This window comes from Leopardus geoffroyi, chromosome E3 (assembly GCF_018350155.1).
Source record: "Leopardus geoffroyi isolate Oge1 chromosome E3, O.geoffroyi_Oge1_pat1.0, whole genome shotgun sequence".
NCBI lineage: Eukaryota > Metazoa > Chordata > Mammalia > Carnivora > Felidae > Leopardus > Leopardus geoffroyi.
Genome location: NC_059340.1, coordinates 30,041,495 through 30,054,531, shown reverse-complemented (window position 1 = coordinate 30,054,531; position 13,037 = coordinate 30,041,495). Strand labels below are relative to the sequence as shown.

Genomic DNA, 13,037 nt, shown 5'->3' with positions numbered 1-13,037 from the left:
CTCTGCAAATAGTAGAAGTTTTACTTCTTCCTTGCCACTTTGGACACCTTTTACTTCTTTTTCTTATGTGATTGCTGTGTATTCACATCCAGTACTGTGTTGAATAAACACGGTGAGAGTGGACATCCTTCACTTGCTCCTGATCTTAGAGGAAAAGCTGTTTCTCACTATCAAGTATGAGGTTACCTGTGGGTTTTTCCCATATACGGCCATTATGATGTTGATGTATGTTCCCTCTAAACTTACTTTGTTGAGAGGTTTTATCCTAAATGGATGTGACACTTCATCAAATGCTTTTCCTCCATCTCTTGAGAAGATCATATGGTTTTTATTCTTTATCTTGTTAATGTGATGTATCATTCTTGATTGATTCATACGTATTGAACCACCTTTGCATCTCAGGAATAAAAACCACTTGATCATGGTGAATGATCTTTTTAATGTATTGTTGAATTAGGTTTGCTAATATTTTGGTGAGGATTTTTGCATCTATGTTTATCAGACATCATACTAACTTATAGTTTTATTTTCTTTTTTTGTAGTGTCTTTATCTGGCTTTGGTATCAGGGTAATGCTGGACTTATAATATGAATTTAGAAGCTTTCCTTCCTCTTCTATTTTGGATTAGTTTGAGAAGAATAGATATTAACTCTTCTTTAAATGTTTGTAGAATTCACTTGTGAAGCCATCTGGTCCTGGACTTCTGTTTGTTGGGAGTGTTTAGATTACTGATTCAATTTCTTTACTAGTAATCAGTCTGTTCCAATTTTCTATTTCTTTCTGATTCACTTTGGGAAAATGATGTTTCTAGAAATTCATCCATTTCTTCTACGTTGTCCAATTTGTTGGCATATAATCTTTCATAGTATTTCTTATATTCTTTTGTGTCTCTGTGGTGTTGGTTATTTCTCCTTCATTTCTGATTTTATTTTTTTGAGTCTTATTGTTTCTTTTTTGAGGAGTTTGGCTAAAAGTTGATCAATTTTGTTGGTCTTTTCAAAGAACCAGCTCCTGGCTTCATTGCTCCATCTGTTATTTGGGGGGGGGGGGGGTTGTTTGTTTGTTTTGTTTGTTTAGTCTATTTCATTGATTTCTGCTCTCATGTTTATTATTTCCTTCCTTATACTGGCCTGGGGCTTTGTTTTTTTTCTAGCTCCTTTAGGTTTAAGACTAGGTTGTTTGAGATTTTTTCTAATTCTTGAGGTAGGCCTGTATTGCTATAATCTTCCCTCTTAGAACAGCTTTTGCTGCATCCCAGAGATTTTGGACCATTATGTTTTCATTTTCATTTGTCTCCATTTATATTTTGTTTCCTTTTTGATTTCTTCTTTGATTTTTTGGTTGACCCATTCATTAAGTAGCATGTTCTTTCCATATATTTTTGTTCTTTCCATATTTTTTTTCTTGTAATTTTTAGTTCTATACCATTGTGGTTGGAAAAGATGCATGATAGGATTTCAGTCTTTTTTAATTTATTGAGACTTGTTTTGTCTAATATGTGATCTGTTCTGGAGAGTGTTCCATATGTACTTGAAAAGAATGTGTATTCTTTTGGTTTTGAATGAAATGGTCTGAATATATGTTAGGTCCTTCTGGTCCAATGTGTCATTCAAAGCCACTGTTTCCATGTTTTTTGTCTGGATGATCTATCCATTGATGTAAGTGGGGTGTTAAAGTCCCCTCCCCTTAGGTACTACTGTCAGTTTCTTCCTTTATGTCTAGTAATAGATGCTTTATGTATTTAGATTCTTCCATGATGGGTACGTAACTATATGTAATTGTTATATCCTCTTATTGGACTGTTCCCATTTCATTCTGTAGGGTCTTTTGTTTTAAAGTCTGTTTTATCTGACAGATTAAAGTATTAAAGTATTGCTGTGTCAGCTTGCTTTTTGCTTCCATTTGCATAATAATTATTTTTCTATCCCTGTACTTTTCAAAATGTATGTGTCTTTAGTCTACAGTCAGTCTCTGGTAGGCAGCATATAGATGGATGTTACTTTCTTATCCATTCTGTCACCCTATGTCTTTTGGTTGGAACATTTAATCCATTTACATTCAAGTAATTATTGATGGGTATATCTGCTTATTGCCATTTTGTTATTTGTTTTATGGTTCGTTTTCTAGTTCCTCTCTGTTCTTTTCCCCTTTTGCTGTCTTCCCTTGTGGTTTGGTGTCTTTCTTGAATGATATGCTTGGATTCCTTTCACTTTACTTTTTGCGTATCTATTACTGGTTTTTGATTTGTGGTTACCATTAGGTTGATATATAACATCCTATGCATATGGCATAGGCATATATTAAGTTGATGGTTAAGTGTGCACCCAATCTAAAAGCACTAAATTTTTACTCTTTCCCTCTGCATGTTTTATGTATATGCTGTCATACTTTACATCCTTTTATTTTGTGAATTACCTTGACTGATTTTTGTAGATATAATTGATTCTACTGCTTTTGTGCTTTAACCTCCAAATTGGGTTTTTATAAGTGACTAATCTATGACTTTTCTTATGTTTGCATTTACCTGTGAAATTTTTTCCTTTCCTAATTTTCTTATTCCTGAACCTGGCCTTTTCTTTCCAAAGAATCCCCTTGAACATTTCTTGTAAGGCTGTTTTGGTGGTGATGAAGTCCTTTAAATTTTGTTTGGCAAACTCTTCATCTCCTATTCTGAATGATACCCTTTGTTGGGTAGAGTATTCTTGGAGGTTTTTTTTTCCTTTCCACCCTTTGAATATATCATCCCACTCCCTTCTGGCCTGCAAGGTTTATGCTGGACAATGAGCCAATAGCTATATGGGGTTTCCTTTGTACATAACCATTTTCCTTTGCTGCTTTTATAATTCTTTGTCACTACTTTTTGCCATTTGAAATGTGTCTCAGTGTTTACCTTCTTGGGTCACCTTCTTTAGGGCGCACTATGCCTCCTAGATCTGGTTGTCTGTTTCCTTTTCCAGATTAGAGAAGTTTTTGGCTATTAATTTTTCAGATAAATTTGGGATCACAATAATTTGAATATTGTTATGGTTTGTTGTGTTGCTGATTCCCTTAACCTATTCTCATTTTTTATTTTGTTGTTGTTCAGCTTGGTTGCTTTCCATTACTCTGTCTTCCAGGTGACTGATCCATTCTTCTGCTTCCTCTGTGATTAAAAATACACAGGAGGGAATCAATTTCACTTACTGAGTTCTTAATCTCTGGTTCTTTTTTATATTTTGGGATACAGTCCCCTGTCTCTTTATTTTGTCTAAACCTGTTTGTTTCTTTGTACTAGGAAAATCAGCTATGTCTCCTGCTTTTGAAAGTAGGGTCCTCATGAAGAAGAGGTCCTGTCGTACCCTGTAGTGCCATGTGCCGCGCTCACCAGAAGTACTTGCTTCAGGGGGTCTCTTACGTGTGTTGCATGCACCCCACTGTTGTGGGTGAGCCCCATTTGCCTTTAGTCCAGTTGGCTGCAGTGACCCACTTTGCCTACTGTGGCAGGGTTTCGTCTCTGTGCTGTTAAAGGGCCAGTCTGGGGCTGCCTTGGGCTTGTAGTTGGATCAGACCAGATCCCTGCCTTCAGCCCAAGTTGACAGGGCTATGGTTATACCAGCCTGCAGGGCACTCTCCCTGCTTTGTCCCTGAGAGCCTCTGACTGCCGGCCCTGCCCACTAATAAGAGCACCTGTCTGCCCCAAGCCTTCGTATGTGCGGTTATCTTCCCGTCTGCCCAGGGCAGGTCGGATGGTGTGAGTCCCCGAGAGAATGACAATCAGTATGTGGGGTTACCAAGGCAGGTGGAGAGTATTTGCGCTGGTTCCTACAAGTGTCGGGTGTCTAAACTTGGCAGGCGGGGGAGAATGGTGCCCACCAGCTCTTTGGCTCTTGCAGAAGTCTGCCAAAGATCCCTGCCTCTCCAGCACATGTTCTGAGATTAGTAAATACAAAATTAATCTCCTTCCCTTATACCCCAGGCGCTTTTCAAACTGCTGCTTCTATGCTGTATCTCAGTGGGGTTGTTCGTTATGCTGGGTCTTTAAGGGTGGGGACTCGGTTTCCCATTGCCATCCCGCTCTCCCAGAGCTAAGGCCCATTGGTTTTCAACGTTTCCCAGTTCAGGTCCCTGATGTTTGGGGTGCCTGATGTGGGTGGGGTCTGCTCCCCTCCCTTCTCTTTGCTTGTGGTATTCCTCTCCTTTGTGGTCTGTCTCACCAGGAACTTGATTCCCTACTGCGTCTCTGCCCCCCCCTCCTCTTTTCCATGTATTCTCCTACCATTACCCGTGTGAAGTCTGCTATGTCACTCTTGTACCCATGTGGCTGTCATCTGGCTTTGTCCGTGGGATCAAGTGAGCCGAGGGTCCTCGACTCCACCATCCTCCCAGAAGTCCTCTATGGGGCCCTCTTTCCTAAAGCTGCCATTCGTCGGGGGCATTCAGCTGACGGTCTTCCACCTGGCTGGCCATCGGGACTGCCCAGCCCCTACCTTACCCTGCTTCATCTTCCACGCGTCCCCAGAACCCTCTGCTCCAGTCGGCCAGCTTGTGCAAACCATTTTGCTAGTGTTTTGAGCGAGAGCATTCTGGAGGAGACCGACCTCCTCCTGACTTCGCTGGGCGCTGATCCGCAGCCCAACCAGGTGCTCCTAGGCACGGTGCGCCAGGCGTCCCCCTGTCCGCCGAGCCTTCCTCATTGCTCCCTATTGCAAGCCATGGGAAGAGAGTTCCCACTGGTAAAGGCGTCCGGCCCGCAGTGGGTGCCCAACAACAACCTTGTCATACCTTCCCCTAAACTTTGTCCTGGTCTCCTGGTCTCCCTCTCCCTCTAAACCAAAAGGTAAGTTTCGAGAAAGAACCCCTGCCTCACAGAGGATCCACACTTTGTGTAGCAAGCACCGAACAAGCCCGTCCCCTCAACCAGGCAGTGAGCAGTCACCATGACCTACCCAGCCGCCTCAGCGGACAGCTGCAGAAATTGCTCGGTCCCAGGCCGCAGCATACAGTTCGGCATGCTCCCAGTGTGGCCTGCCTCCCGGGAAGTGCAATTACCATGTGCTTCTGACTGCTTAATGCCAAAGGAACACAGTCCCTGTCGTTGAAAAGGTTTTCTTCAGTTCCATAGTCAGCAGGGGCCCTTATCTGTGAGGGGAAAACCAAATTTCAGAAATAGTTTTAAACATTTACAAAAACAATGGGAACACACGGGGCTAGACTAGATTGTCCTCCCCATTAGTCCGTAAGAAGTGACACCTGTTCTCTCCACAGGAGAGCAGAGATGAAATGAAAGGCAAAGAGCTTAACTGCAATTGGGGAGAAAATTAATAGGTAGGACGCATCCTTCCAAATCCAGTTCTCATGTGTAGGTTCATATGTGCTGCTCACTTGATGCATGCCATAGCAGCGAACGAACCTCACCTCCCTTTAACCAAAGACAACTGACCGGAATCCCTGCCATGTTTGTCTCTGGTTATTGTTTACAGGCTAAGGGAGCTCAGCTCTACATCACTGTCTGGTGTTCTTTATACACCGTTAAGCACTGAACTCCAGGCATGCTGAGGTTTTTAAAATACCTTCACTCAGACTTCCAATTTCACTATTGGCTAAGCAAGTCTTCCACAGATAACAGCTGTAAAGCCTGGTCTTAATACAAAGAGCACTAACATGAGGGCATTGAAGAGTGAATCGATGCAGCATATTCTGGTGAGGAGTCCAGACTCGGAGGAAGGGAGATAAAAGGCCTGAATTCCCTCTTTTTGCTGCTTTTACTCTGGGATCAAGCTAAGTGGTGAGGTTACCAGTCGAAAAACCATAGCCTTTATGCCCTGGGAAGTCCGAGGGCTGAGTTGAGAGCAACCTAAAAGGAAAGGAACAAGTGGGGAAGATCCCCAAATTCTGTCTGTATCTCAAGCTGACTCCTAAGCCACATAGACATTGGGTGGTCATGGGAGCAGACTAAAGATAAGATGTGAGCTGTGACTGACCTTCCAAATGCTTCTTGGGCAGAAGTTCCAAGTCCAGCCAAGTTGACTGCATGCTAAAACAAAAGAAACCACTCATCTGAGAAAAGTAACAGAATAGAGTCTCCACTATGTGATATTCATAGCCATTCACCACATGCAGTCTAGAAATGAGGAAGAAAACGCAACCCTTTCTGAAGGGCAAAAGGCAGTGAATTAAGAGCAACTCCAGCCAATCCAAGTATTAGAATTTGCAGATAAGGGTGTTAAAATAGCTATTATAGCTATCAGCGATGTAAAGGAAAATGTACTTGCAATGAATGAAAAAATAGAAAATACAGAAATGATTTTTTTAATGAAATGGAAATAATAAAACTAAAAAATATGGGGCACCTGGGTAGCTCAGTCAGTTAATCTTCTGACTTCAGCTCAGCTCACCATCTAGCAGATCATGAGTTTGAGCCCTGCATCAGGCTCTCTGCTGGGAGCACAGAGCCCGTGGTGGATCTCTCTCTTTGTCCCTTCCCCACTCCTTCTCTCACTCTCTCTCTCAAAAATAAACATCTTAAAAATAAATAAAACTAAAAAATACATGATCTAGAATGAAAGAGGTGCCTGAGTGGCTCAGTTAAGTGTCCAACTCTTGATTTTTGCTCAGGTCATGATCTCAGTTTGTCGGATTGAGCTGACAGCACAGAGCCTGCTTGGGATTCTCCTCCTCTCTCTGTGCCCCTCCCCCTGCTTCTGCACGTGCTCTCTCTTTCACAAAATAAACACTGAAAAAATAATAAAGTGAAAAAACTTCGAGATGGCCTTAACAGAATGGAGATGACAGGTAAAAAGACAGTGAACTTGAAGACAGATGAATAGAATTTATCCAAATGTGAGTAAGAGAGAAAAGATTTTATTTTTAAGGCGAACAGAACCTCAGAGACCTGTTGTTTAAAGCAGACAGTCTGAGATGGGTATGATAGGATTCCAAGAAGAGAATGAAGCAGGCCAAATATTCTAAGAAATAATAGTCAAGGGGCACCTGGATGGCTCAGTCGCTTAAGTGTCTTTGGTTCAGGTCATGATCTCAAGGTTCCTGAGTTTGAGCCCTGAGTTGGGCTCTGCACTAACAGTGTGGAGCCTGTTTGCAATTCTCTCTCTCTGTCTCTCCCCCAGTCTCTCTCTCAAAATAAATACATAGGGGCACCTGGGTGGTTCAGTCCAGTGAGCATCCAACTTCGGCTCAGGTCATGATCTCATGGTTCATGGGTTCAAGCCCCGTGTCAGGCTCTGTGCTGACAGCTCGGAGCCTGGAGCCTGCTTGAGATTCTGTGTCTTCCTCTCTCTCTCTGCCCCTCCCCTGCTCACCCTCTCTCTCCCTCTCAAAAATAAACAAACATAAAAAAAATTTGTTTAAAAAAAGAAATAATCCAATTTTTCACAAATATGATGAAAGACAAGTTTGTAATTTTCAGATGCTAACTGAACATCAAGCAGGGTAAATAGAAGGCCTCATCATATCGTAGTCAAATTATTGAAAGCCAGAGTTAAAGAGCAAATCTTGAAAGTGCCAAAAAAAAGCAGTACAATGCACACAGGGTAACAACTGTAACAACTATTTGTTTTATGATTGAGATTTCATCAGAAACTGCTGAAGTAAGAAAATACCCAAAAAATGTCTTTAAAGTTCTTAGTGGGGAATAGAAGGGAGAGAGGGACTGTCAAACTAGAATTCTGTATCAAGTAGAAATACTCTTTAAGAATAAAAGTGAACTAAATATATTTTCAGATAAAAATTAAGAATTCATCACCAGAAAACCTGCACTATAAAAAATAACATTGTAAAGGGGTTTATAAAATACATAGATGGAACACTTAAAAATATCAATAACGGATGGTGGAAGTGGATCTAGATGTTGACTGGGGTTTTCTATCTTGTGTACAATGCTACAGCATTAAGTAACCTACAAAACACGAAGGCTGTATATTGCATGCCCATACAACTAAAGAAGTACAGCTTTTACAAAATAGAAAAATTTAGTTAGAATTCCAAAAATAAATGAATATGTATTTTTAAAACACAAGAAAGGAGGAACACCACCAAGAAAAACAGGGCAAATCAAAACAAAATGGTAAACCCACACTTAATCCTATCACTGATTATGCAAGACACAGAAATGGAGTAAACAAGACAATTAAAATGCAGAAATTATCAGAATGACTAAAAAACAGACCCAACCTAACCAAACGCCCTGCAGTGGTTTCAAGAGATTTCTGTGGGTTTTTTTTTTTTTTTGACATTTCTCCCTATGTGACTCACTTCTAATACAAGTGGTGGAAGCCATGGTGTTTGACTTCTGATACTAGTTCATAAAAGGCATCTTCCTCCTGCCTTGCCTGCTCTCTCTTGGATGCTGGCTCTGGGGAAAGCCAGCTGTCATGTGGACAGTCCTGCAGCACTCTGGAGAGGCCCGTGCGATGGGAAACTGAGCCCCCCCCCCCCCCCCCCCCCCCCCCGTCAACAACCAGCACCAACCTGCTAGTCATATAGTGAACCATCTTTACAATAGTACTCTCCAGCCAAGCTGGAAGATGGCTGTAGCCTGGCCAGCATGTTGACTGCACGTTGACTGCACACCCATGGAGGTGCCCCCACCAGAACTGCCCACCTCAACTATTCCTAAATTCCTGACCCACAGAAAATGGGAGATAACTCTATAGCATCTGAAGCCAGTAAACTTGGAAGAATGTGTAATACAGCAATGCATAACTAATGTATACATCAGTGAGAGGCATACTTTTTTTTTTGGTTGATAAAAATAATAACTAAAATTTCTTAGTTTTTGTTTAAATTCCAGTAAGCGGGGCACCGCAGTGGTGGCTTAGTTGGTTAAGTCACTGACTTCTGCTCAGGTCATGATCTCACAGTTCATGAGTTTGAGCCCCACATCCTGTCACTGCAGAGCCTGCTTCAGACTCTGTCTCCCTGTCTCTCTCTCAGAAACAAATCAACATTAAAAAAAAAAAAAAATAAGGGGCGCCTGGGTGGCTCAGTTGGTTACACGTCTGACTTCGGTTCAGGTCATGATCTCGCGGTCCGTGAGTTCAAGCCCCATGTCAGGCTCTGTTGCTGACAGCTCGGAGCCTGGAGCCTGCTTTGGATTCTGTGTCTCCCTGTCTCTGTGCCCCTCCCCTGCTCACACTCTGTCTCTCTCGAAAATAAATAAACATTAAGAAAAAACAAAAAAAAACAAAAAAAAAATAAGTTCCAGTTAACACACAGTGAAATATAGTTTCAGGTGTACAGTATAGTAATTCAGCACTTCGTACATTACCCTGTGCTCATCACAAGTGCCCTCCTTCATCCCCATCACCTATTTAATCCATCATCCACCCACCTCTCTTCTGGTAACTATCAGTTTTGTTTTCTATAGTTCAGAGTCTGTTTCTTGGTGTGAAGAGGCATACTTTTTTTTTTTAATAATTTATTATCACTTTAGCTAACTTACAGGGTAACAGTGTATGTTACAGTGTAGGTTGGCCTCAGGAGTAGAGTCCCATGATTCATCACTTACATACAACACCCAGTGCTCATCCCAACAAGTGCCCTCCTCAATGCCCATCACCCATTTTCCCCACCCTCCCCAACTCCCCACCCCCATCAACCCTCAGTTTCTTCTCTGTATTTAAGAGTCTCTTATGGTTTGCCACCCCGTCTGTTTTTCTTATTTTTCCTTCCCTTCCCCTATGGTCTTCTATTAAGTTTCTCAAATTCCACCTAGGAGTGAAAACATAGGGTATTTTTCTTTCTCTAACTTACTGCATTTAGCATAGTACCCCCTCAAGGTCCATCCATGTTGTTGCAAATGGCAAGAGTTCATTCTTTTTGAACGCCAAGCGGCATTCCATGGTAAATATATACCACGTCTTCTTGATCCATTCATCAGCTGATGGACATCTGCATTTTTTCCATAACTGAGCTATTGTTGATAGTACACCTTTCAACATTGGGGTACATGTGCCCCTGTGAGTCAGCACTCCTGTATCCTTTGGATAAATTCCTAGTGGTGCTATTGCTGGGTCACAGAGTTATGCTATTTTTAATTTGTTGAGGAACTTCCACACTGTTTTCCACAGTGGCTACACCAGTTTGCATTTCCACCAATAGTGCTAGAGGGTTCCCCTTTTTCCGCATCCTCGCCAACATCCGTTGTTTCCTGAGTTGTTACTGTTAGCCACTCTCACTGGTGTGGAATGGCATCTCAATGTGGTTTTGATTTGTATTTTCCTGATGATGAGTGATGTTGAGCATCCTTTCATGTGTCTGTTGGCCATGTGGACATCTTCTTTGGAAAAGTGCCTGTTCATGTCTTCTGCCCATTTCTTCACTGGATTGTTTTTTGGGTGTTGAGTTGGTAGGTTCTTTATAGATTTTTGATAATAACCCTTTGTCCAGTATGTCATTTGCAGATATCTTTTCCCATTCTGTCTATTGCCTTTTAGTTTTGTTGATTGTTTCCTTAGCTGTGCAGAAGCTGTTTGTTTTTTTTTTTTAATCTATATTTTTGAGAGAGAAAGTCTGAATGGGGGAAAGGGGTCCCTTAATTCTCCCAACTGTTAATGCTTCTGGGTCCGCATGAAAGAAAGCTAATTTATATTCTTTGTTGTAGATTTCCAGTGCACACAGTCAGCAGATGGACGACCTCTTTGATATACTTATCAAGAGTGGAGGTAGGTTACAAGTCACATCAGAACCCGCCAGAGTCACCTTTTATATATTTTCCTTTAGAGCTCATGGCATATCTTTGAGTAGTGAGAAACATATTTTTCTAATTCCAACTACATTTACTGTTTTAAATCTGTTCAATTAGGACACTAAAACTTATAAAATGGAGGAAAAACCATTGTTTCAGCTTAAAACAATAACGTAATGTTAGTTTTATCCATAGATCTCTGCCTTTGGAAAATAACAGACCATCTCAAAAAGAGCAAAAGAGAGCCGAATTTAAATTCCACACTGAAAAACTTTCAAACATGTTCCCTATGTGATGGGATAAAAGTGCTCTACTTACTTCACGCATGAATCCTCTAACAGCCACGGGTTACCTAGCTCAGACTGTAGTGACTTTATTAGAATTCAAAGGCAATTTTGAAGCACTTTCTACATATAATTGAAAATCTTAGACTTTATAGTGTACCATCTTAAAAGGAATAAGGGGGGCCACCCAGGTGACCCAGTTGGTTAAGCGTCCAACTCTTGGCTTCGGCTCAGGTTGTGGTCTCAACAGTTTGCGAGTCTGAGCCCTGCATCAGGCTCTGCGCTGACAGCTCCAAGCCTGTTTGGCATCTCTCTCTCCCCCTCCCCCACTCATGCTGTCTCTGTCTCTCTCAAAATAAACGTAAAAAAAAATTTTTTTTTTTAAAAGAGACAAGGGATATTAACCACACACAAAAGAAATCAAGGGTATCTCAACCTCCACAAACCTATCTTTCAAAACAAATATAAAAAACAGTATTTTAAAAATTCAACAAATACTGTTTGGGAATAAAGTATTGTTAAATTACCTTGGTGAAAGGAGTTTGAATCACTTTTTTAAACAGGGATCAAAATTTCCCCATTCATAGCAGCTTATATCCCTAAATAGCATAACTATTTGGTTTTGAAGACACAGGAAATTCTTGATGTTTGACTATAGTTCTACTTGTGCAAATAGATTTTTTTCTTTTCCTAAGAACTATACTGGCATCACAAAGTAATTTAAACTCATTGTATATCTACACCATGGAGATAAAAGAAATAGACATTTCATGGCCATGATTTTAGGATACTTTTAATGGTTTTTTTTTTTCTTTTTTTTTTTTTTTGCCAAATCTGGTGAAAATAAAGTTTTTTTTATATGATTAGAAAGAATAATTTTTACAGCCTAAATTTGGAAATTAAGATGTGACAAAGTCATCAAATGAGTTATTTCCTCATGGTTTTTTTTTTTTTTTAATGGCAAAGAATCCAGTGAGTATGTTATTTTATCCTGTTGTAAACCACGGCCAGTAATCATGAGAACAGAGATTTAAATAGTTGATTATGAGCCTGGTTACTGAGATCGCACTGTCAGCTTTCAGAACAATTCTAGGGACGACTACAGGAAGTGAGAAACCACAGACCGTCCTAGAGTTGCACAGTCAGCACACACGGTTGACAGTCCCCAAGCAGGAGTCAGCCTGTAGGTTCTTTCCCTTATTAAGCATCCCAGCCTTTGAGCTCTCACAGCTGTTACTAAATCCACCCTTCCTGGTGTGTCTGCATACGAACGAAACCAATCAGATACCCTAAGAAAGTACAAAAAGATACTTTATTCAAGTAAATGTATCTATAGCAACACTGCAATCTAATGCAAATGGTGTTAATTTTCTACTTGATCCAGCAAGGAATAACACATATTTAGTGCTTATTAAGACATTTGCCAGATCTTCAAGATTTTGTATAAATTCAGAAAACAAGACAAAAAAGGCAGAAAAGTAAGGCGACCCATCTTAAAGAAGAGGGTCAAAGGAGCCATGTGTTAGCTATAATTCAGAAATAAAAGATGGTGGGCATTGCATCTCTTTCGAACTTTATACAGAACATATATAGTTCAACTATAATGACAGTAGGAAAGAGAATATAGTTAGAGCTTTCAGGATATTAAGAATGTACTTCATGGCTGCACAAACTGGGAACACAGTTGTGACATTAAGGTTCACTTTAAGGGTGGTTGCTGCTGTGACGGCAGATCTATGGTATCGGACAAGACGTGAACCCTGTCTGAAGCCTGAAGTACCTGGGAACCAGGACCCAAAGATCAAATTATCAAATAACTGTAACCATCAGCTCCTCCCTGGTGCCATATCACTGCTTGTCATGCTTACTGCTCTTAAGAAACAAGACTAGAAAGCATATCAGAATGTTATAACCTGAAAATGTTCATTCAGCTAAAAAGAGCCATCATCCTACAGGCGATCAAGGACTCTATCTGACCAGTAGCATTCTCTTCCTACCCCTAAGACGGACTGTGTAGAAGTCCTCACAAAATAGCAAAAGAACTGTCCTAATTCATAAAAATGTTTAAATAG

At 40.8% G+C, this 13,037-nt stretch overlaps 1 protein-coding gene across 11 annotated transcripts in view; it reads left to right on the top strand.

Annotated features, from left to right (window-relative positions):
* MRTFB (myocardin related transcription factor B) overlaps nt 1–13,037 on the top strand; it is a 203,074-nt gene that overhangs the window by 184,345 nt on the left and 5,692 nt on the right. For all 11 annotated transcript variants that reach the window (XM_045461472.1, XM_045461478.1, XM_045461479.1 and 8 more), the window contains one exon: nt 10,598–10,658. In XM_045461472.1, coding sequence (XP_045317428.1) covers nt 10,598–10,658 — 61 coding nt within the window. The remainder of the gene's footprint in view (nt 1–10,597; nt 10,659–13,037) is intronic.